The sequence below is a fragment of the Argentina silus genome (genome assembly GCF_951799395.1).
Source record: "Argentina silus genome assembly, chromosome: 5".
In the NCBI taxonomy this organism is placed as follows: Eukaryota; Metazoa; Chordata; class Actinopteri; order Argentiniformes; family Argentinidae; genus Argentina; species Argentina silus.
This window is the reverse complement of record NC_139659.1, coordinates 11,546,054-11,569,751: the sequence shown is the minus strand read 5'-3', so window position 1 is coordinate 11,569,751 and position 23,698 is coordinate 11,546,054. Positions and strand designations below refer to the sequence as shown.

General features: G+C 46.9%; 1 protein-coding gene across 1 annotated transcript; it reads right to left on the bottom strand.

Annotated features, from left to right (window-relative positions):
* Positions 1 to 28: 28 nt before the first annotated feature.
* igsf9a (immunoglobulin superfamily, member 9a) lies at positions 29 to 23,114 on the bottom strand. The gene is made up of 22 exons (XM_083670023.1): positions 22,993 to 23,114; positions 18,266 to 18,365; positions 17,871 to 18,065; positions 13,138 to 13,284; positions 12,148 to 12,296; positions 11,911 to 12,028; positions 11,090 to 11,231; positions 10,297 to 10,442; positions 9,988 to 10,130; positions 9,484 to 9,624; positions 9,052 to 9,168; positions 8,569 to 8,719; positions 8,127 to 8,238; positions 7,309 to 7,502; positions 6,873 to 7,081; positions 6,291 to 6,375; positions 5,790 to 5,960; positions 5,339 to 5,375; positions 2,536 to 5,124; positions 2,275 to 2,360; positions 1,806 to 1,993; positions 29 to 1,589 (listed from the first exon to the last, which is right to left on the bottom strand). The coding sequence occupies exons 2-21, from the start codon at positions 18,324 to 18,326 to the stop codon at positions 1,842 to 1,844; spliced, it is 5,145 nt and encodes a 1,714-aa protein (XP_083526149.1). The 5' UTR covers positions 18,327 to 18,365; positions 22,993 to 23,114; the 3' UTR covers positions 29 to 1,589; positions 1,806 to 1,841.
* Positions 23,115 to 23,698: the final 584 nt, after the last annotated feature.

The window sequence follows — 23,698 nt, the reverse complement described above, 5'->3', positions numbered from 1 at the left end:
TCAATCATATTTATTTATTTCAGTGTTTATTGTACAATTCTCTGGAAACCACTTCTTCAAATAAGAATTATGTATAGTAAAGCATCAGTAAACAAAGCACAAACATAGAAACAAATAAACTAGCCCTTCTTCATTCACAATATCTAAAAACACACAACCATTTTCTGTATAAAAGATATCTGTCATTATTTTTCTTTTCATAAAAGTTGTATTTCCTGTTACAAAAGCACAATAAAAATAAGTGTGAATGGCCATCTATAAGCCACAAATAACTGCCGGAAGTCAAAGGAATCCAATTAAAATATAGATTGGCAGTGGTATTGCTGTTGAGCTACTAACTAGCACAATAAAACCAAAACTGGACATACAGTACAGAACCGTACAAACATTTCTCAGGGAGTCATTTCTGTGTACAAATGATTAACGAAATTGAAATTGAGGGTAAGTGGGGTGATTTTTCGTTGTAAACTGATAAGAGTAATGCTAAAAAGCCCTTCTCACCCACGGCTCCTCTGTCTCCACCACTGTGCTGGGAGGCTTTCACTGTGGTAATTAACTCCTGTGACATGCTGTGAATTCTCATCTCCCCCTCACTGACTGTTGCATTGGGAGATTGACTGATTGAAAAAATCCCATTTAGGTTTCAATCTCCAAATTAGACAAGGCTAACAATATCGCTACCATAATGTTGCAGATAATCATACTCATTTTACACATGGCCAGTGATAAAATGGTCCTGGCAACAGGAGATTAATAATCATCCAAACACTTACCCTTCTCATTCAAAGAAAATCAACTGCAAAGAGAGGGGTGGAAAATCAATTCACAATACAAACATCGCAACAGTTTGAAAAATGGAGAGAAACGGTAGATAATGGTGCAGACCCTCCACATGCCATGTTTTCCAGCTGAAGGTTACCAGTACCTTACGGTCATTACATTTTACATGTTAAATTTCCAATCAGGGTCAAGTATTGTTGAGACCTTGTTGAATGTTAGTTAGCCAAAGTCGGTTATTGGAAACCTTGATGAAACAACCTCCCACATCTCTTTGGTTCTCTGGGACCCTCTCCTTCAGACATAGCAACGGAAACAGAAGAGCCCTCTCAGACTCTTTTCTCTAAAGCCTACAGAGAATACTTCCATAGGATGGGGAACAAATAAAAGGACAAAATGGTTTGCCCTGTTTTCAAAAATAATTTTGAAAGAAAATAAAATGTCTTTATGTGTTGAGTGTGAGCATGTCAAGTTCCATCTGTGGAACTCTTACACCACACAGTGCTCTGCTAATGGACCAGGGAGATAAAAAATAAACATTGTTTATCTGTTGATATGGTAACAAGACAGCATTCGGATCAAACACATGACATTTCATATAGAGGCATCAGAGGTTGATTGAACTGCTAGCTCTCACGGCTCAGCGCTAAGAGTCCTCTTTGGTACAGTTCAACCAATCCTTCAATCAGCCATTGACGTCCATCATTGTCCAACTAATGTATGTATGAAGTATGAGTCTCGGGGTTTGACAGTTTAGCCACCTCCATACTGACGAAGGCACACCATTTCACTTCTTCAGTTATATAGTCTCTCTAAAAGAAAAACACATAAGGTATGCCACATGAGGTATGTCTCATAAACACAATTGGATTCAAGATCTTGACAATAAACCAATAAGATGCGTCTTAGACACACACAAACAAACACAAGTAAACACAGCTGCAAGGCGAAGTGGGATCTTAATGAGGTCGGGCGCACAAGAATAAACACAGATAATCACACACTAATCAACAGTAACAGACACTCACCAACAGGGAGCTGAGCCGACCTGAAGGCTGGGCCTGTCAGAACAGCACAGTGTCCGGCTCCGCATAACAGTTGGAGAGATCGTGCCCCTGGATGTACGCAGACTCTTTCAGGGCCTTGTTGGACAGATGCATGCTGGGAACGCCATGGTGGGGGTCTGTCTTCAGTCGGCTCACTGAGGGGTATAGCCCTACGGCAGGAGGTAATTAGGTAACAGATAAAAAAAAAGACAATCAACTGTCATCAACTCAACTACTGTATGTACAGCTTCTAATAGGAAGGCTAACACAGAGAGTTATGGAGGCGTTAAAAGAGGTGTGATCTCTCTCACCTCTGTTTCTCAGGTCTTGGTCTTCTCTAAAGCAACAGTGCTAGAACTACTGTACTGAACTCAACTACTGTATGTACAGATTATAATAGGAAGGCTAACACAGAGAGGTTTGGTGTTAAAAGAGGTGTGATATCTCTCACCTCTGTTTCCCAGGTCTTGGTCTTCTGGCTGCATGGAGATGTCGGCGGTGTCCCACTCATAATTCTCATCCACTGAGGCCTTTCTCCTGGAGGAAGACACATCAACAACACATCCACCACATTTAAGAACACATTACGCAACAAAGGCAGAGAGTTTTATAATGAGTAGTTCAGGACAATACAACAGAGAGGTTGCATCAGAATTGTATTAGTGAGTTAGACAAAAAAGTGGGTTAGGGTTAGGGCAATAGAAGGACTCACCTTTTCACTGAGTCTGTTTCATGTAGGTCTGTCTTCTGCGTAATGTCTTGGCTCTCTTCTATGGTCTCAGGTGAGCTGGTGAGGGTTGGAGACAGACAGAGGGACAGACGTCCGTTGGGCGGCTCTAGACTCCCCCTGCCGCTGCTAGCATAGCTGCTGTAGCTCCCTCCTGAGTCAGGCACCTCCTGATGTCCCCCGATCTCCACCTCATACCTCTCCTCCTCCACCCCCTCCACCTCCACCACCACTTCCTCCTTCTCTTCCACCCTCTCCTGAGGTGGGTGAGGGATGTGTTGGGGAGAAGGCCAGCTGTAGCCCCTGTGCAGGGAGGGCGGTGGAGGTCTACCTCTACAGCCTGGGGGTGTGTGGAGCTCACTGTGGCCGAGCCCTGACCTGTTGGGGAGTGTGGTTCCAGAGGCTACCTTCATGGCCTCCATGTGCTGCACAGACCTCAGAGCCTCCTGGTAGGTAATGGGCCACCTGGAGGCATCTGGGAAGATGGACGCCTGTCTGCGAAGGTCTTGGGGGGGATGGGTGGGAGGACTGGGAGGCACCGCGGGCGCCTGGGAGAGCCTCTGCGGTGGTAGCAGCAGACGCCTGCTTGGAGGCGGAGGGTCCAGAGATAGGGGTGGAGCAGAGGAGGGGGGCTCTTGTCTGGGGGTCTGCAGGGCAGGGGTGCTTTGGGTAGGGCTGCCCCAGAACAGAGAGTCAGGTCGGAAGGAGAATGGAGAGGAGCAGTTCTCTTGGCTGAGGGAGTCTATCCAGGCTGAGGGTGTCAGGAAGTTGCCCTTGTTGTGTCTCCTGGAGTCTAGACTCCGGCTGCGCTGGTGGCTGCTCCAGTGCTGAGACCCCACACTGAAGGCGTTCCTAAACACTGGCCTTGCAGGCTGAGTGGAAGAGGGTGTTCTACCTGACCTCCTTTGCCTCCTCTCCACCTCTTCTCTAGGCACTGGACTCAGACAGAAGGTATTGAACTCCATACGGTCCACTGGCAGGCCTCCTTGGTCTTTGACAGCCAATCGGGATGCCTCAGACACCTGGGGAGCGTGTCTCTGGTGCATCGCGGTGCCTGCAGGAGGATCCACTGAGCCTTCGTCCTCCGGCTCATCCACACACATCTCAACATAGTGTGCGTGATCCTCCGCTGTGTCCTCCTCCACCTCTGACCCCACTGCTAAACCATCTGGCACTTTGGTGACACATCCGATGGCAGATGCGTCAATGTGGCTCTTGCTATGGGAAAGGGACAGTGATGAGGTGCTGCTATCGCCATAGCAACCATTCCCCTTACTTGAGTGTGACACTGAGTCACTCATTTCTATCTCAGGGCATGTGTACAACGATTTATCATGACACCCTTTCTGCGTGTTCATCTCTACCTGTCTCTGCTGCAGGAGCCCTGTGGAGATGTAAGGGTGACTTCCGATCGAGCATTTCTCTGCTCCCTCACACCTCAGAGGCGGGGGTGTTATATAGGGCTCGGTGGGGGGAAACTGGGTGAGTGCAGAGCCAGGATGGCTCTCAGAGGTGCGGGACTGTGTCGGGACCAAACTGGTCACAGAGGTGAGAGAGCTGGTGTCCCAGTGAATATAGGTTGGGGAGATGGGCCTCTTTAACATGGTACAGCTCTTATTGTTGGCATGGGGGTTACTGTGTGGGTCAGTGCAGTCCTGAGGTTTCCATATGGGCTCCTTCTCTACGGTCTCTCTCCTCCTCTCTTCCTCCTCCTCCTCCTCCTCCTCCTCTTCCCTGCCTGGCCACTCTCTTTTCCCCTCTTCAGTAGTGTTTCTCTCTAGCGTGTACTTCCGTAACTCCTTCTCTAGCTCCTCCCTCTCTCGGGCCAGCTTCAGACACATGCTCAGGTTGCCTGTCTCCCTCTCATGCTCCATCTGCAGCACCAGGGTGCTGATTGTAGTCAGATGCTGGCCGCCCCTCTTCAGGGATGGGTACCCAGGTTTGTGGCTCTCCCCCTGGTCCGGCTGGGGGTAAATCTCTGAGCTGCTGCTGCTGTCTAAGAACAGGCTGGTCTGGTCTAGGTGTCCGCCACCACAGCCCTGCTCCTCGTCCAAATAGAAGCGCCCATGGAGGGAAAGGTGTTTGGCCATAGCCCTTACTCGGCCAGTGGGGTGACTGTCAGGGCCACAAGGAGGGAGGTCCACGGAGAGGACGAACGGAGGCTCCCTCTTCTCGACCCTCTCTGAGTGCAGAGACACAGACCGCTGGACGCCATTGGACTGTGGGAAGTCTTTCTTCAGGCTCCTCTTGGTGTGGATGGTAGGGGAGTAGGCTTGGTCGCAGGACTGGGCTATGAAGCGTCCGTCTGGGCCTCGGGAGATGAGCTCCAGCTGGGAGGCTGGAGAGGACCGTGTCCTGGTGAGGGTGTAGTGAGGAGGGGAGGTCAGGCGGGTGGAGAGAAGCTGCTGGCGATGGTCCCGGTACTCACTGTGCTGGCTGGCTTTGCCCAGGGAGGAATGGTCTGACTGGGAGGAGGAAGAGGAGGAAGAGGAGGGGGAGCTAGGATAGTGGGGGTGGGAATGGAGGAGCTTCTGCTTCAGCACACTGTCTGGACTGCCAGTAAGCGACCCACTCCTGAGAGAGAGAGAGAGAGAGAGAGAGAGAGAGAGGGGAGAGAGAAAAATGGTTGTGAGGAGAGAATAGAACATACTTTAGATTGACACTTTGCCCTTTAGAAATCTCCTGGGTAGAACGAATGGTGCATTAACAAAAACTCATTCATACACAGTGTGGTGAAAATGTCAATGAGTGGGAGAGTGATAGTATGGTACTGTCGAGGGGTACTTACATTGAAGGGGGTCTTTTATAGATGGCATGAGGGAGATCTGAAAGGGGGGGGGGGGGGGGGGGGGGTGGTTATGATTCACTATGACACAATCAAGTTGAAAACAATTATGAAAAACAAAAAAATTCCCACAGCCTTATCAAACCAAAACTGCCACAGGGCACAACCAGCACAACCAGCCATGTTCCAAAGTTAATTATATTCACATTAATCAAAGACTAATGAGCAATGACTCTAATTAGCGGCTAACATATATGACATTAATATCTTTTACCACTAAAGGGACATGGAAGCGACAGGCGCAGTGCCCCCATCTATGTGCAGATCCATGATTTATGAAGGGGATTGAAGAGTGTATCCAATATTTAGTTTAATCCATATCTAGATACAGTACAGTGTGTACAGTTGAGCTCAGGCTAATTAGTGTGAGATGGTCCAGTGATGATGTTTTTACCATCCTTTCTCTTCCTCAGCCGCTGGTTCCTCTTGTGACTGATGATGCAGGCTGTCCCGAGGAGCAGGAGGAGGGCCAAGCACAGGAAACTCACTCCGCCCATAACGCCAGCCATTAGCGGCTCTTGGACAAATTCTGGGAGGCGGCAACTTGCTAGGTACATTTCCATCCCTATGACATCACCAGAACATCAGACACCCTGACACAGAGTTCCATCTGAATCAACAGTGAGAATATCAACCATGCATTGCTGAGAATACACCTGGGAGGTTTATCTAACACATGAAATAATTGATCTTTGTCTAATATCTGTCTGGACTATTTCAAATGATGTTCATATCATATTAATATAACAGTGCAGGACAACAAACATTTTTTACTCTTGTGAGAGTTTATTAGCAGGGATATTTCCATCAGTCAGACACCTAATAGGCTCCAGGGGCCTGCTCTAATTCTGTTTTGGGTCTGTACTACAGAGAGGGGCCGGCCTCAAACACTAACCGACAGTCGAGACATTGACTGATGGACCGGGCTCACTCAGCAACTCCCCTCGTCGAGACAGCAGCCGCAGCTCGTACACACAGTCCTGCGTGCGCACACGCACACACGCACGCACACACACACACGCACGCACGCACGCACGCACGCACGCACGCACGCACGCATACACACACACACACACACACACACACACACACACACACACACACACACACACACACACACACACACAGAGGGAGAGAGAGAGAGAGGGGGGAAGACGGGGGATGAAACCACACTTTGTCAACATGGGATTACGCTTGCAATGCTAATCAGTGTCATCTGAATTCAGATTGGAAGGAAGACGAGAGGGAGAGAGGGAGAGAGGGAGAGAGGGAGAGAGGGAGAGAGTGAGAAAGGCAGACAGAGAGGAGTGGAAGGATACAGAGGATACAAAGATAATACGGTAGCTTCCATGTGATGGGCATGAGAGGGGGGCCTTCAACTTAGACATCACAGTGGTACGTAAGAAAAATAAGAGTCTCACGGGCATTTGAGAAAGAGGCAATTGGTCTCTGAGGGAGTGTTGTGACTGGCTGATACCTTGCGCAGACCAAGAACGATCATCACACTCCGATTGGCACCGATTTCCTCATCCAGGTTAAACCACTCCCCTTGCTCAGTGCGTGATTGGAGGATGAAGCCAGTGATGGAAGCCACAGGAGGTGACCACTGCAGGACGATTCCTGATGAGCTCTGATTGGCTGTCAGCGACCCAGGAGGCTCGAGTTTCATGTTCCTCGGGGGCAGCTCTGATGGTGAGAAAAATAATTGATCTACCGCGTTAATCAGATTGCCTGTGTAAAATTAAATTATGGTTAACGGGGACTCTCCAGCCATTCAACCTTGAGATTCTGAGGACAGCGTCCTGTTCTCCAAAGTGAGATGAGAGAGATGTACAGGAGCAGTAGTACACGCACACCACTGGTAACAGAGCCAGTAGAACACTGGTCGTCACACGACTGGTACTGGTACTGACCCAGGGTTCTGATGGTGGCGATCTCACTGAATGGGCCGGTGCCCACTTTGTTGTGGGGCAGAACGCTGAACTGGTACTCCGTGGCGGGGAAGAGGCCTGTCACTTGCAGGCTGGTGCCAGAAGAGGAGGGGACGGACACAGAGAACCAGTCCTGCTTGTCACTGTCATTATCACCCGCAGGCATCTGCTTCACCCTGGAGAGACAGGGAGGGAGGGAGGGAGGGAGGGAGGGAGGGAGGGAGGGAGGGAGGGATTGAGCTTTTTTGCACTATGGCACCTGTTCTTCTTTCCTTTTTATTGTGTTGCTTATTTCATTCACACACAAGGGGCATAATGCAACACATCAACATTCAAGTCAATCTCTGCGCAGCATGTCTCTACATCTGCGATCTGTATTATACTGTCTGTGGAAGACCATGTTGGTTGCTAATGGCAAACTGAATACCTTCCTCTACAGATTAATTAACGACCAAACACTATGGCTTGTCAGAAGAAGAAGAAGAAGAAGAAGAAGAAGAAGAAGAAGAAGAAGAAGAAAAGAGACAGGGAATTCAATTCAAACCAAATGAGCACCACAAGCCTTTACATGAAGCAGGTTTTCCAGGCACACAGCTTTGATGCCTGCTACAGTGCTGTGTGTCGGTCTCCTACTCACCACTGGACAGGTTGCTTAGGAGGCAAAGCTTCTCTCAAACAGCTATCAGGCGATCGTCCAATAATAGCACATACATCATGCAGAACTCAGCTCTGTCTCCTGATTCTCACAATGCTGCTATGGTTACAGATCCAAGGCCAGGTAGAGAGACAGAGACACTCACCAGACAGTGAATTTCTGAGTGTATCCCCCATCAACACCTGGCTCCCAGGACACATTAGCCTGCTTCACCCCTGGAGACACGGACACTGAGGTGGCAGCATGGGGACTGGTGCCTGAGAAAAGAGAGAAAGAGAGAGAGAGAGAGAGAGATAGACAGACAGACAGACAGATAGACAGGCAGACAGAGACAGAGAGAGAGAGACAGAGAGAAAGAGAGAGAAAGAGACAGACAGACAGACAGACAGACAGACAGACAGACAGACAATGAGAGAAAGAGAAAGAGGCAGAGAGAGAGCGAGAGAGAGAGAGAGAGAGAGAGAGAGAGAGATGCAGTAGCGAATTCAACGTTGACATTATTCAAAATGGATTTGTAGCCTTCTAGTTATATAATTGTTATGAATAATACTTCAGATTTGAATAGAAATTAACCCTGTGACACTCACCCAGCACCATGATCAGTGTGCTGGCCTTTACTGTAGCCACGCGGTTGGCAGCACTGCACTCCCACGCCCCCTGGTGGTCTTTACTGACTGGCTGCAGCACCAGGGAGCCGTTGGCTGTTACGGAGTACAGAGACCTGGGAGCAGGTCCAACCTGCAGAGAGAGGGAGACAGACAGAGCAGAGTTTTGTAGTAGAGTGTGTGTCTGTGCGCGTGTGTGTCTGTGCGCGTGTGTGGCTGTGTGTGTGTGTGTGTGTGTGTGTGTGTGTGTGTGTGTGTGTGTGTGTGTGTGTGTGTGTGTGTGTGTGTGTGTGTGTGTGTGTGGTGCGTGTGTGAGTGTGAGTGTGAGTGTATGTGTAGCTGTTGTCGCTGCAGGCTATGTCTAGGTGCTCATCTTCTGTGTGTGTTTTTGTTTGTCTGTGAGTAGGCATGTGGGCGAAACAAGAGCTAGTTTGCTGAAGGGGACAGACAGTTGAGTTGACTCACCTTGCCCCAGGTGACGGTAGGGGCTGGATCCCCACTGGTCAAGCAGGGGATGACCAGAGTCCTGCCCACCTCCTGTCTGTACTCCTTCCTGGGAGAGACACTGAGCACAGGGGGGTCCTACAGGACCACAAAACAGCGTGTGTCATTTAGTCAAAGACTTTATCACAATTGGAAAAACAGAATGAAGAAGGGGATTACTGTCACTTTAGCCAAGATTATCCTAATCACAAAAGGCTTAGTGAGACAATTAACTCTCCGATGCGAGAGCCACTGTGATCATTGTAATCAGTCCACGTTAAACTCAACTCTAATGCCCGAAAGCTCACAAGTGGGACCGTAAAGGTCACGTAAATGTAATTAGGAAAAGTTTTTGCATTTGTCAGATAACAGCGCTGTATCTGTATACTGACAGACGATTGGCTGCAGCCTAACCTGAAGGATCACTGTTGTGGGCTCTGATTGGCCCATCGTCCCGTAGCTGTTGTAGGGGGTACACGTGTACACGCCCGGCGCGTCGTCGTTGACCGTTGCCATGAACACGGAGCCTTCAGACGTCAAGGTCCATCCCGGGTACTGGGTAATTGAAGCAGAGGAGGCAATCATAACATCAATAATATAACTACTTAACCTTATAGAAAAGATATGTTAATAATACATGTGTCATTCATGAATAATGAATCATAGCTAAAGACGAATGTGCTATAAAAGATACATGTAGCTGGCCTACAACACCCTCAACTGAAGCCCAGAGTGAGTACTCCCGGATGAAACTCACTCGAGAAAGACATGATATTTGGAAATGAATTCGAGCAGTGAGTAGGAACCTATCCCCTTCGGACCACTCCAGGGTATAATATATTCATTGTGTGGGTTTGGTTGGATAGTATTTTGCCTCAGTGTGTGAGTACTGTGTTTCTACAAGGGGGTGGTCCTCACCATGCCCAGGTCCAGGGGTACTCCATCCCTGGTCCAGTCCACGCGGAGCAGGGGGGGCTGGGCTCTCACAGGGCAGCTGACCAGACCCCCCATGCCCGTCGGGAGGTAGGTCACCTTGGGCATCAGGACAGCCTGGGCAGGGTCTGAGAGGAAGAGGGGAAACAACAAGATTGTAGATGAAGGGACGAATTCACCCACAAAACACCCCACTGAGACAGAACAGATGGCCGTGTCATGACAGGTGACCACATTCACAAGTAATACAAATATGTGGAACTAAATATGTACATGTTCAAAAGACAGACTTACGTTTTACGGTGAGGTTGGCAGATGCAGTGGGCGGAGTCAGTAGCCCATTGGTGGGCATGCAGGTGTAGTTCCCAGAATCCTCTGGGAGGAGCCTGGGGATGAGGAGGGTGCCGTCCACCATGACCTTCACACGAGACTTCAGAGATCTGACAGAACAACCAAACAGAAGAACAGGCACAGCTCTGTAAAGACGGGCCGATGAAGAGAAAGCAGAAAAAACCATCCATAAAAGTGATGATTCTTGTGCATTTCCTATCAGCGGAGGCTGGTGGAGGTAGAAATCAGAGGGCAGGCTCATTGTAATGCATGGAATGGAATAAGGAATGGTATCAAACACGCTTGTTTGATACCATTCTTCAATCCATTCCATGCATTACTTGTGAGCCTGACCTCCGATTTCTGCCTCCAACCAGCCTCCCCGGATTCATATCTATACTGTAAGACACACACTGAGGTTTTTCTTTAATGCATTTTATCTGGCATTAGTGCATAAGCCTAAGCTTTAGGGCCTAACTGTATGCCTGCCAAGTACACACCAATGACCAAATGCTTTTGGGAACTTGGGAAGAAAAAACGAATGTCGATCCACTGAGACCAAAAGGGCAATGTCGGAGTTTAATTCAATAAGAGAAAAGCTGCGAAATATATTTGCGGCTTAAGGTCAGTCGGGTGCAGGCCTCAGATTTTCACTTTATCACAGATAGTCAGGGGTTGCAGACAGATTAAAAGCAATTGCGCGCAGCTGCGGGTGAACAAACACCGCGCATCTCTAGCCTGTTGTGCAGTGACTCACTCTAAGTGGTAGACGTTCTCTCCATCTTTCTGCCACACGTAGGTCATGTTAGGCGGGTCCGCCTCCGCCTGGCACCGCAGAAGGGCATTGTGGGACATATTAATAGCTGTGTCCTTCGGGGGGATGAGGATAAAAGGAGGACCTGTTTTGAGACAAGGAACGGAATGGATCAGGGATCTTTGCAAACGGTCACACACACACCTCACCCATTCCGACCAGATTAGAAGGATCTCCAAAATTGTAATCGAAGGTCATATGAGAGCAAAACTATTACGCACAGTATGACACAGTTTGAAACATTTTCCGTGTTAAATGATTATAGCTGGTGGAGATAAATGCTTGGCTGATCTGTGTGAAGGGGCTTTTCTATGGGCTTATATAAGGCTTTCAAACTGACTGGAGAGAAATGCATGCCCAGTATAATCCATCCAGGTGACATTGCCAAAAAACATCCCCAAAGCTCTGTGTCACATCCTGCTCTTATTGACATCCTACTGAAAAATCATGAGATGACTTAAATGGAGCATACACAATTATGCAAAAACAAGTGCAGGGGGGGGGGGGGCACAGAGACAGTGGACAAATTCTGAAGGCTTGCTCTAACTGATCACCAAAGACTGACCACTAGATGGCACTAATTAATGAGAGGATCAGGATAAGATCGGAGGAAGTGATAGTAGATTGTTTTTCCTTGTTTGTTATCACGGTGGATTCGAGTAATGTGATTGTGAGGACAGAGGACACACTGTGTGTTGTTTTTGTCTGATCCAGGAAGAACTGCGGATGTGTAGATTAGAGGACGGAGCCAGACAGAAGCTGACCTTTGACCCTCAGCTTCGTCGTGTAAGTCAGGTTGCCCTCTGTGTTGGAGGCGTGGCATTTATACTCTCCTCCTGCCTCCCTGGTCACTGCTCGAAGCGACAAGGTCCCACTCAGCACCTGAGAGAGAGAGAGAGAGAGAGAGAGAGAGAGAGAGAGAGAGAGAGAGAGAGAGTCTTTATACAGTAGTTGATGGAGAGTAACTCAACATTCATGAAGCCTAAAGACTGATTCCTCACCTCAGCATTATTTCCTTCAATCCGACCACCATCTTTCACCCAGGTGATGGTTGGCGGAGGGTTGCCACTAGCAACACACGCCAGAGACAGTGGATTCCCCACGAGAGCTTCCACAAGAGGAGGTGCGGTCTCAGTGAAGACGGGAGGAGCTGCAGAGCAGTTACAGACAAGGTCAACAGACAAACCATCAAGCCCTTTCCACAGTACGACCCCAACAGAAGTGAAGGTCATAGGCTCACAGTCATCAACAACCGAACCAGCAGGTTCAACCCTGTCTGTACGGTGATTTTGGACCGTGATTAGAGGGAGGCCATCGTTTGCTGTTGAACAGGCTAAGCAAACATTCCCTGAGAGAGTCCTGTGAGTGAGCGAGGCCTGTGTGTGGGGGAGAGAGTTGTGTGAGTGAGGGCTGTGTTTGAGTAAGAGATTAGGCCTAACTGTCAGTGAGATTGAGACCTGAGTCCTGCTGCTCTCTCTCTGTCACATGCCAATGTGGGGTCCTGTACCGAACCCCAGACAGTGGGTTAGAGCTGTGGCCCTGCAGGGTCTGTCTGACACACCATGCCTCAGACCCCAAATAGCCTGGCTAATATGCCCTGATGTCTATGCTACTCACACCTGAGACACTTCACCAAAAGTGCCCTTGGATGGAAGGGGGGAGATTTTGTGATCTCAGAACCGCCACTTCCCAAGATGCATCTGTCGTTCTCACCGAACAGCAGCCTGTGAAAAAGGTGGACTGAGCCCACATAATACCTCCTTTTCAACCTTTTGTAGCTCAGAGCATTCTTTAAAAACACTCTGTTTGTTACTGGAGAGGGTTGTTATTACCAGACATTTTAGACTCTTTTTCCACTTGAAGGAATGACGTGATGATGTTTTCAGAAAATAGTTTCACACTCTTGCCTTTCATTCTCTTTTTTTAAAGAAAAAAAAAAAGCTTAGTGCTAAACCAATTCCTATTTCTTCCTCCTCAGAGCCTCTCCTCACCAGTCACAGAGAGTTGGGTCCAGGTTCCGTTGCGACTCTCGTCCGTGGATCTGTCCAGCAGGAGGATGCGACAATCGTACCAGCCCTGGTCGTCCAGGAGGAGGCCCTTCACCCTCAGGGAAGTGTTCCTGACCAGAGACACGCGACCTGGGAACACACCCGGGACAGAACAGGGTCAGAGGGTCAAAACATGCGCACCAATCACACTAGCAATGATGTCACTGCCCATATAAACACACCCATAAACAAACAAATACAAACAAATACGCGTGTGAACGCACACACAGACACACAGACACACACACACACACTGGGGTGGATCATGAGCTTTGAAATGTGATATCCCGGTTGCCAGGTGACTGCACCCTGAGGAAATGTTGTTTGCTGACTCACCCTTCCTTCTTTCCCTGCGTCTTTTCTCTCCCTCTCTCATCTCTCCCTGTCAGTGTCCATTTCCCTCCCGTCATTTCTCATTTCTAACAAAGTACTTTTCAGATGCCTAGGCTCTACAGTAAATTACATTGATGTGAAGTTTATAAGTAATTGACTCTATTCCTGTATACTAAGGCTGACACGTTGGAGAGTTGCCGTAGTGTTTGTGAACTGCTTCCCAACCACAGCAACCTTAGCATGCCTGCTACTGTTAGCTCTGATGTGGTCACGACATTGGGAGGTTTGTGGAGGTAATGCTTAACTCTGGTCTTGATCCCTAAATCCAGAGATGCTGTGGCAGGGAGGGGCAGTCTCTATGTGCCTATGCCCACAGCAGGGACCAGGAAGCTAGAGAAGGGAGGATCGCTGTGATGAATTGCATTTGAACTGCCTTTGACATCACACCCTGTTTACTTTTCCAAATGCAGAGGGTGGACTAAATCCACATGGGGGTCGAGGGTTAGAGCAGACACTTTCACATGCTAACACCCACAAACACGAGGGATTGGTTCACTTCTAAAACACTAACTTTGACCTTTTTTTCCCTCACGCTTGTGTCAGCTGGTACAACTGGATGTTGTAAAGCTTAGGTTACCATACAGAAGTACCTTTGAGCAGAGGTTTGGATTTAAATGCGGTTGCTGTGGAGACAAGCACCATCAGGGAGAGGGGGAGGGGGAGGGGGAGGGGGAGGGGGAGAGGGAGGGGGAGGGGGAGGGGGCGAGGGAGAGGGAGAGGGAGCGGGAAGGGGGAAGTGAGGGCAGAGCATGAGGAGACAATTACTGCTGTTGTGATTTGAAAAGTGACACATGAAAAAACGCTTTGCTACATTTGAATGATAGGTAAATTGGGAGAGACAGAGAGAGATGCATGATGCGCACACATACACACACCCACACACACACACACACACACACACACACACACACACACACACACACACACACACACACAGTAGAATTGATGAATATGCACATAAATGAACTGTATAATGAGTTTAGGTTTAGGAGAGCTTAGCACTGAGTCTCAGTGACGGGATTGTTGATGTAAATACAATCACAAGACCGCCTCTCCCCTCTGGCAACCACCTCTACACTGGGTCATTCTTTCTAACCAACACATTTTCCTCTCCTCTCCTCTCCTCCCCCTCTCTCGTTTTCTCCTCTGGCCACTCTCCGCTCTCCTCTGCCTCTCTTTCATTTACTTAAGAAAGGCTCTTTGTCCACCTAGATGTCCGTCAGCATGTTAGTGGGGAACTCTTTAAAAGATACAAATTCCAAGGTTGACCCGTTGACCCGGCCAATACACTACACCTCACAAATGGAACTTTCATTCGAAAGCTTCAACTGTATCACTGAACATTTCATTCCCAACCGTGTCAATTCTTCTTTGACCGATTTGGTACAGATCGCCCCCCACACACATTCGCTCTGCTCGAAAGCCAAGCATATTTGAGCTCTATTTGAACCCTCATCCTTACCTATTACACACATCTAAAAACAGAATAGGTTTCCATTGTGTGTTCAGCAGTTCAAAAATGCAACCACGCCCTATTGTGCTAAAAGCATCCCCAACTCCTACCAGGTTCCATCCTTGAATGCTCTTAGGTCTCAGGTGACAGAAACAACGGAAAAGCCTGTCCACTAAAAGCAAAGCAGCATGACATAGTACATGCACAAAGAATGTACCTACGATCACATTTCATTATTACCCAATTGCTTACACCAATATAGTCATTTCATACATCAAGTAATTCAAGTCAGACCTACTAAACATAGCAACAATCTTACAGGGTCGGATGATACAAAAGCAAGGAATATGAAACATTGCATTGAGTGACATTGCAATACACAATTTCAGATTTGTATTTCTGTGAATGAAAGTATATTATGAATTTATCTATGGCCCAAAGGCATATGACATCTATGCCCATCTGTCCATTGAGACATGTCGTCACCCCTTGGCAATCCCTTCCCAGCATGTAGCGCTGTTCAGGTTTCGCTCAGAGAATAGAGCAGATAGGGTTTCACCTCATGAAACTCTTCACTCTCCAAGGCTTGTTTTTCAGTTAAGGGGCGTTGCCTGTGATCATTTGAAATTTGTATCATCATAACAGTTTTGGGTAAATGCTGCCTTGCGACCTTGGCTGCTATGGAAGAAGCCAGCCTCGATGCAATAGTAATACTAATCTATTACGATATTGGTCACAGAGGGTGAACAATGTATGTGTCAGTGCAGTTACGATATGAGCTCTTTAAATAGTATTTATTTGCTTTGTAAACACTCCTCTAGTACTTATCACGTACAACACTGGGTGATATGTTACAGTACAGCATTTATACAGCTGTATTTACCAGAGCATTGTTTCCTGACCTCCTGGGATCTGAGTGTGCAGGTCTGTGTGTTCAGAACTGCCTGCTCTCCTGTCCACTTCTCCCTACAGAGCAGCTAGTCTAATCCTCTGGTCTACTCAGCTCTACACACACAAGCAAACACATTAAACCCCCATTCAGCTCTTTCTGCTCTGTGATACAGAATCAACCCATCCAGTGGATGCTCTTCTTCTGTGTGTATTGTCCCTCTCTATCGAAGTAAACTGAAGGCTTTCACGTCTCAATGCCAAGACTAGAATTGACGGTTGAGACATGTTGTTATCTCTCATCACATAACCTTGCTTTGAATGGCTGGCAGGCAAGCATTTGAGAACATGGCAGTCCTAAGAGGGTAGTGATGGAACATAGACATGCCAGTCTGTTCATTCAACAATAAAAAAGCAGCCTTGGTGGTACGAGTTAAACTACTGGCTGAGCAAACAAGTGAGTAACATCTACAGTATGAGGTGGATTTTAGCCTTTAACACAACCAGGAGAGAATACAGCTGTGGGGCTGCCTGTGTAGTAGAAGACAGAGAACAGCTATGGCCTGAGGACAGGAAATCAACACCACCGCCTGCCCCCTCTCAGAACTTCCCCTTCCCAAGATGCATCTGTCCTTCTCACCGACCAGCAACCTGTGAAAAAAGTGGACTGAGCCCACATAATACCTCCTTTTCAACCTTTTGTAGCTCATGAGCTTGTAGAACATGAGCTTTAAAAACACTCTGGAGAGGGTTGTTATTACCAGACATTTTAGACTGTTTTTCCACTTGAAGGAATGACGTGATGATGTTTTCAGAAACTGGTTTCACACTCTTGCCTTTCATTTGTATCTTAAACAACATATTCTTACTGTTACTCTTGTCCTTATGAAGCTACAATTCAGTGCACAACTTATCAGTCATGAGTGACATTAGAACCATGAAGGTTCTTCTTCAGGAGCAGAGATAAAGGGCTAATGTCTCAAGGCTAACGCTTTACTGACCTGAGGTGCAATTAAAGGTCCTCATGTAGCCTTTCATTATCTCCTGAGCCACAGAGGCAGGCTACCAACTAGCTTTATTGCTATGTAAATGTATGTATCAAATGTCACTGTCTAGTTGGTATGGGTACGGCATTCACCACTCAAACACTCCGATGCTGCTGGGCTAGTGTGTGTAGTGTGTTTTTCTAGTGTGTGTAGTGTGTTTTTCTAGTGTGTGTAGTGTGTTTTCTAACCCTTGCCAAACACACACGCATGAACACACTGCGCTCATGCGTAAATTCCAATGAACCTCGGATAGGTTGATAGGTCAGATCTCACTCCCATCGGCTCTGTAAAACAGAAGGGCGCTCCTAATTGAAGGAAGAACTAAAACACATAGACGTGCTCTCCCTCTGTCCACATCACTCCCTTTGTCTGTGACTTTAAAGGACAGCAGCGGCCACAAAAGGTATTTTTGCTCCATTGAGGATCCTTTTTCCCCACAGACCGCCTTTGTTCTCAGACCCCCAGGACAGAAAGGGTACAATAAAGCGTGACACAATCGGTCCACAAAAAGCCCCAGCTCACACTGAGGAAAGCATGCTGAAGATAGGATGAAAAGACCATGAGGGTGTGGTTCAGCTAGTCGAGCGTTAAGACTGGGAATGGGATACTGTTATTGTTCAAGTGAAGATGTAACTGGTACCTGGATGTTACCTTGATGGACTTCATTGGGTGGTTTCCCAGACTATGTTAAAGCCTAGTCCTCCATTGAAAATTGGTCTTTGGACTTGGCTTTATCTGGGCCCTGGGAACTAATCCTCAAGGTGTATTAAGGGACCTAGGTGTGTAGAGGACATCTAGACATAACTGTTTTTGGGCTTGATACCTGATGGAGAACATTGGGCTAAACACTGTTTCGATGATATGAGGTGACAGCGGAGATCAAGATAAAGACTCACCTTCATAGCTGGGATGCACACGAGGGGCGTACACCCCAAACTTGATGAGGATGGGGATGTCCAAGCCCTGGCGTACCCACTCCAACACATGTAGGGGGGCAGATTTCCCTATGTCAGGGGACGGGAGTCTGCAGTCCATCTCCACCACTCCCCCAACCTTGGCCCGCACTTCTAGTTTCACTGCATGGGTGACACCTATGGGGATTAACACACACAAATACATTTTAAAGAAAGGGAAAGAGTATGTGTTGAATACAACTAATATAAAGTGTGTGTGTCCATTATAACTGATAAGTAAAAAAGAAAAAAAAAAAAAAAAAAAAAAAAATGGATGGATGAGACTATGGAGTGAATGAGAGACGTTTCATTGCAAAGGGATACGGTACAGTACTCACACAGCAGGCAGAGAGTTGCCACCAGAGTGACATCCAGGAAGCAGAGCCTCTTTGGTCCCATAGTTGTCAATCATTCAGCCTCCCGCATCTCTTACTGTCGCTGTTGATGAAACAGAAGCACGTGTCACATAGTGTATGGTATCTCCAGAATTAGCACACACACCTGTCACATAACTCCAAACTAGCACTATACACAAAAGGGAGAAAAACACCAGTTGTTTGTGTCTAACACAAAACAAAAGACTGGATGTGTTCACAGATTCACATTTCCAAAGCACCCTCAGACTGGAATTGAGCCCAGTATCAATCAACAAATGGGTAAACAACAGATGCCCCTGCCAAAAACATCCCTGCATGGGACATGGTTCTCATAACCCAAATGCCATCCATAAATGTCAGAGAAATGTATTGGCAGTCAGGTTTGCAGAGCACCTCTCCATTAAGAGTCAGTGTTTTGTATTTTTTGGGGAGGGGGTTTAGAGAGCTCAGAGAGCCTGTTAGCTGAAGCAGCCATGGGCTCAGCAGTCAAGGACAGAGAGATAAGCTGAGCTGCCTGCTGAGACACACAGCACAGTGCAGTTTGCAGATCGGTGCCAGAAAGCAAAGTACAAGGTCAGATACCACTGTGCATACCAATGATACAACATCTCACACCATAGTGAGGATTAAACATGTCCGGTTAGATTCAAAACATCTCTCATTTGTAGTCTCACTCACTGTAAGAGCTGTGATAATCCCATATATGGCATTGTGCAGCTGATGATATTGGGGTATCCCATCAATTCTACTATAGTTTCGCAATAATGCCAGTGTGCTGGAGTTTTTTTTTTTTAAGTCAAACATGAACCAGTACTGTGAATACTGCACCAACCATGCTGACCTGACCGCAATCTAGAAGACACTTAATTGGCCGGACCACAAACAACGTGTTCTGCGGCTGCGATGACGCGTGGGAGCGCTCGTGTGAGGGACCGAGTTAACAGGGGGCGGGCTAATCCCCCTCTCAGCTCTCCAACCACACACCCCAAGTCCCCCACATGCTTTACCACACACCACTAATGCCAGCTTATAACGCTAAGTAAATTACGCCCGTTGAAAGAGCATAGGCTATTCTTAGAGGGTGGTAACAGTGCCGCCGACCAAATCCCACATGCACGTGTCATCCAACGTTTACACCCACATTCACACACACACACACACATACATACCGTATGAACAAGTCCCCCCCCAAGGAGAGATGCAATGAAACTGATGACAATATTGGTTTCACACAGCTACCTAAGATGCAATTTAAACGGAGCAACGAAAAATCTGTAAATGTACGCACCACTGAAGCATTGTAAAACTGTAGTAAATCATACTTTAGAGGCATTGCTAGAGTTGAGTTTGAGAGAGTGAGCGAACTACAGGTCATCGTCAATGAGGTCTCCTCTCCACCACTTCCTGAACGCTCCAGTGAATACGTGCAGAATGGCTCAGGTAACAGCACTAGAAAGCAGGTCATATCTCCTCACCCTCTAGACTGGAGGAAAGTCTGAACTACGAACACAAAATGCAATTACAGAGCTTTATAGGCTTTCATGGCTAGAGGAGAGTCTAAACTCTGAACGGGAAACACAATTACAGAGGCTGTCAGAAGTTGAGACCCATAAAAGGGTTTGTCAACACTGTGTGCTGCAGTAACAACATAGGAACCAAAGCTTTGAAAGATCTTAAGAAGTGAATGTTAGAAGAATCTAGGGTAGGGACTGTCTGCATTGTACATAAGTATTCTAATGTCTTCTGACAGGTGAACTAACTAGTGCTATCCTGAAAAGAGAAAACCATTGTTCTACAGTGTCTTCGACTGTTGCTGTTGCCACTGTAGATCTTAAGAAGTGGATGTTATAAGAATCTAGGGTAGGGATTGTCTGTACGTAAGTATTGTAATGTCTGCAGTGCTATCCTGAAAAAGAGCAACAATTGTTCTATAATTTGCTCTTCTGTTATTCTACTTCATTTCAACTCCATTACTGATCAGTGCTTGCTGGTGGATCGTGACTCACCCAGCAGAGATCCGAGGTGGAGTTTGATCAGTATGAGTCTGCTGCCTGTTATCTTCTCTCTCAAACAGAGAGCAGGGGAGGATGAAGGGTACGGTTCCCAGTCAGAAGGGCTTGGTGAGCAGCACAAACAGAAGGCTGACTGTTCCTGCGACTATGCAGCAGACCTACTTTCCTCTTTTCTCAGGAGAATTTGGCTCACAATGAACCAGGACTGGGCCCTAATACCTAAGAGACCACTCTACCTTTTCTCTCAACGGTCTTTAAACACTGTCTGTTTCTGGCTTAGAGGGGATAAATTGAAGGTCAGGGAAATAGAAAAACCGTGTTAACGAGGACATACACTGAAGCCACAGCCATGCATTAATGGAATGACATAATCAAACTGTGGTGTTAGTCTCAATCTGAAAAGTGTGAATCTTAATGTAAATACAAAGTAAAAGCCACATGGAAGATCTTGAAAACAGTAACACAGGGACTAAGTCGTGAAGGTTATTTGGATGGTGCCAATATCACTCTCCACAGTTTATCTCCAGTTTTAGCACCATGTTTTGCTAGAGCAAGCAAAGATTGGCGCTGTCCTCAGAGAATCATAAAGCAGTAAAGGGGGGTGGGGTGAGAGCCGGCTGAGTGACGGGCCGTAGGGAGAGTCTAGTCTAGAGAAAGAGAGAGAGAGAGAGAGAGAGAGAAAGAGAGAGAGATTGAGGGGGAGGGGTGCTGTTGTGTAAGGAGGAAAAGCACCACAAAAAAAAAGAATACCGGTATTACATTCAAATACGAGTAAACAAATGTCTAATATACAAATCATTCATTTAGTCATGAATCACTCATTTACTGAACGAAGGGAGAGAGAGAGACAGGCAGAAAGAGAGAGGGGGGGGGAGGGGGCAGGAAACAGAGAAGCAGCAGAGCCTACAGAGGGACAGAGGGACAGCAACGCAAACATGCTCATTAGGTAGGTGAGTAACATCACAACCATGGTAACATGGACACGGTCTCTGGACATTTCCCTCTGTACGCTTCCTGCCTCCAGCTATGCAGCACCTTACAAACACACTGTAGGAGGTTAACAACACAATGCTCTCGTAATGTTTGTACAGTTAAAGCTAACAAATATAGCACTTGCCAATGGGCTAGCTAGGCTATATCTCACTGAGATTTGTTACTGGGCAGAGAGAGCAGGGGGGGCAGGGACTGGGTCACTGACGAAACACTGTGTATGCATTTCCACATGTTAATCAGGCAAATGGGCAGTGATTGATTTGTGGCCGTCAGAGAATAGTAACCCATTTACCCACGTGGCTCTATAACCCAGCCTTAACCCTGCTTGGCAGAGAGTTCTGCTCACTGTCACAACAGATGTTCTAGCCAGATGTGCACTTAAGGAAAGTGGGAAGGATGCCAACTCAGTCTTTCCTGCTGTGGGTGTGAGAGAGAGAGATTCTGACTCTTCCGTTCCCATCACATGAAAGATGGCCACACCGCATGTGGGTGTGAGGCAGAAAGGCAAAGGCCGCAGTAACCTAATCGGAGAGGTCACAAAGATCCCTCATTTCTTTGAATTATACCAGAATCAATGCCTCACAGTGAACATCAAGTACTTTAGTACGGTCTTGGCTTTTTTTGTGTGTGTATGTGTGTGCGAGTGAGCGAGAGAGTGAGAGAGAGAGAGTGAGAGAGATACAAATGTAAGCAAATGTATATGTGGGTCAGTGAGGTGGCTAGATTAGCAGCCGTATTAACAGTCCATCCATGGTTTGTAGAGATAGCTGAGGGACTGGTCATTCCCACTGAAGAGTGGAACAAAACACTCTCTCACAGTGCAAGTGGATAGTTAACCTCTTAACTCATTTAGTGCCGAGGGTGGAATTGTCAACATTCTAGAATGCCACAGGTGACTTTATTAATCAAAAATGCTTCATTTTGTAGCCAATCAAAGTATTGTAAGTTAGGTAAATATCACATAAAACACTTGGCACTCTATGTGGTGAGTTTTCTGGGATTATTTGGCAGTTAGTGAGTTAAGGTGCAAGTACTAAATGAAGCCATCCTGGATATGGGTATTTCTGACTTATAACATAATAATAGAAAACAACCGTAAGTCCATTAACCATCACTCCCAACGATTCTTACTCATTGCAGTAATAACATAATTTACACAATTTCACAACTAAGTGTGACTTAGTGGCGGCTCATATGATATCCTACGGTAATAGTCAAGTGCTCTCAATGCACCTGACTCCTAGGGTGCAGGAGGACTTTAGACCTGGCTATAAATTATAAATACATGCAGCTTAGCATTGTCGTTTGTCAACTGCATACAATGGCCCAGAGTACACTGAACCCCGACTCAACAAACAAATATCCCTGACCTTGTTTCTCGAGCTGACTGGCACTTGTACCACAACCCCACGGCCACCAGTCTGGCACATAACTAACAAAGTTACAGGTGGCCAAGTTGTGTTTTAATATGAGCTGCCTTTCTGGTTTCACATATTTGGGAAGTTATTAATAATGGATTAAATCCCACATTTGGATCACTGAACAGATTAAAATCCAATGGATATCAGGCATTTCAATCTCAAAATATTACATAGAAGCTGAGAACCATTTTAACAGTCACCTGAAACAAACTGAAGTTGCCAAGACATTAAAACATCCAAAGTATCACAATGTTTAACTTACCTGTGCTTTAGTCTACACTTTAGATAGGCACGGGTCTTTCTATTCACGGAGCTTCAATATTCCAATTATTTGTCTCTCTTCCTCAAGTCCTCAGTATCGAAAAGTTGAGTGTTCCAAGTTAGTCTTTCACTTTTAAAGGCCATAGGCATAACCCCTTATATTCTCCTGTCCTCATATTCAACAGGTAGTATCGGCAATGCGATGTTTCGGTATGTTACACAAGTTTACAGACGCATTTGATGCTCCGTAGGAAAAGCCTATACCTATTCCACCCCTGAATAGCCGCATGCCTGACCGATCACCTCCCTCTCTCCCTCTCCCTCTCTCTCTCTCTCTCTCTCTCTCTCTCTCTCTCTCCCTTTAGTTATCGCGCTCGCTCGTACGCACTCTCTCTCCCCCTCCACCCACGCACGTACGCACACACACGCGCGCACACACGGCCTGAGAAAACCACTGTATATGCGCTCATATGCCTTGTCATGGCTTTGTGTACTTTGCACTGGACAGTGCCTTGCTTTACTGATCCTAAATCACCCGTATAATTAAGGCTTTCAAACAACGATGAAAACATCGACAGATCATCTTGAGGAATTATTTCTTCTGTTGAGTGAACGGTGTCCACGCTGGGATAAGGCTAGATGTTACTCGGCGGATGTTAAATAGACTTTGAGTTTGACTAGCTGTGTCAATAAGCCTAGGCCTACTC

What these genes read in the sequence shown, in the direction of transcription:
- igsf9a (XM_083670023.1), bottom strand. Translation starts at nt 18,326, where the DNA reads ATGGGACCAAAGAGGCTCTGCTTCCTGGATGTCACTCTGGTGGCAACT. An exon ending in GACGAAGCTGAGGGTCAAAG is followed by an intron (nt 11,232 to 11,910) that starts GTCAGCTTCTGT and finishes GTCTCAAAACAG; the next exon opens with GTCCTCCTTTTATCCTCATC. An exon ending in CTACCGTCACCTGGGGCAAG is followed by an intron (nt 8,720 to 9,051) that starts GTGAGTCAACTC and finishes CTCTCTCTGCAG; the next exon opens with GTTGGACCTGCTCCCAGGTC.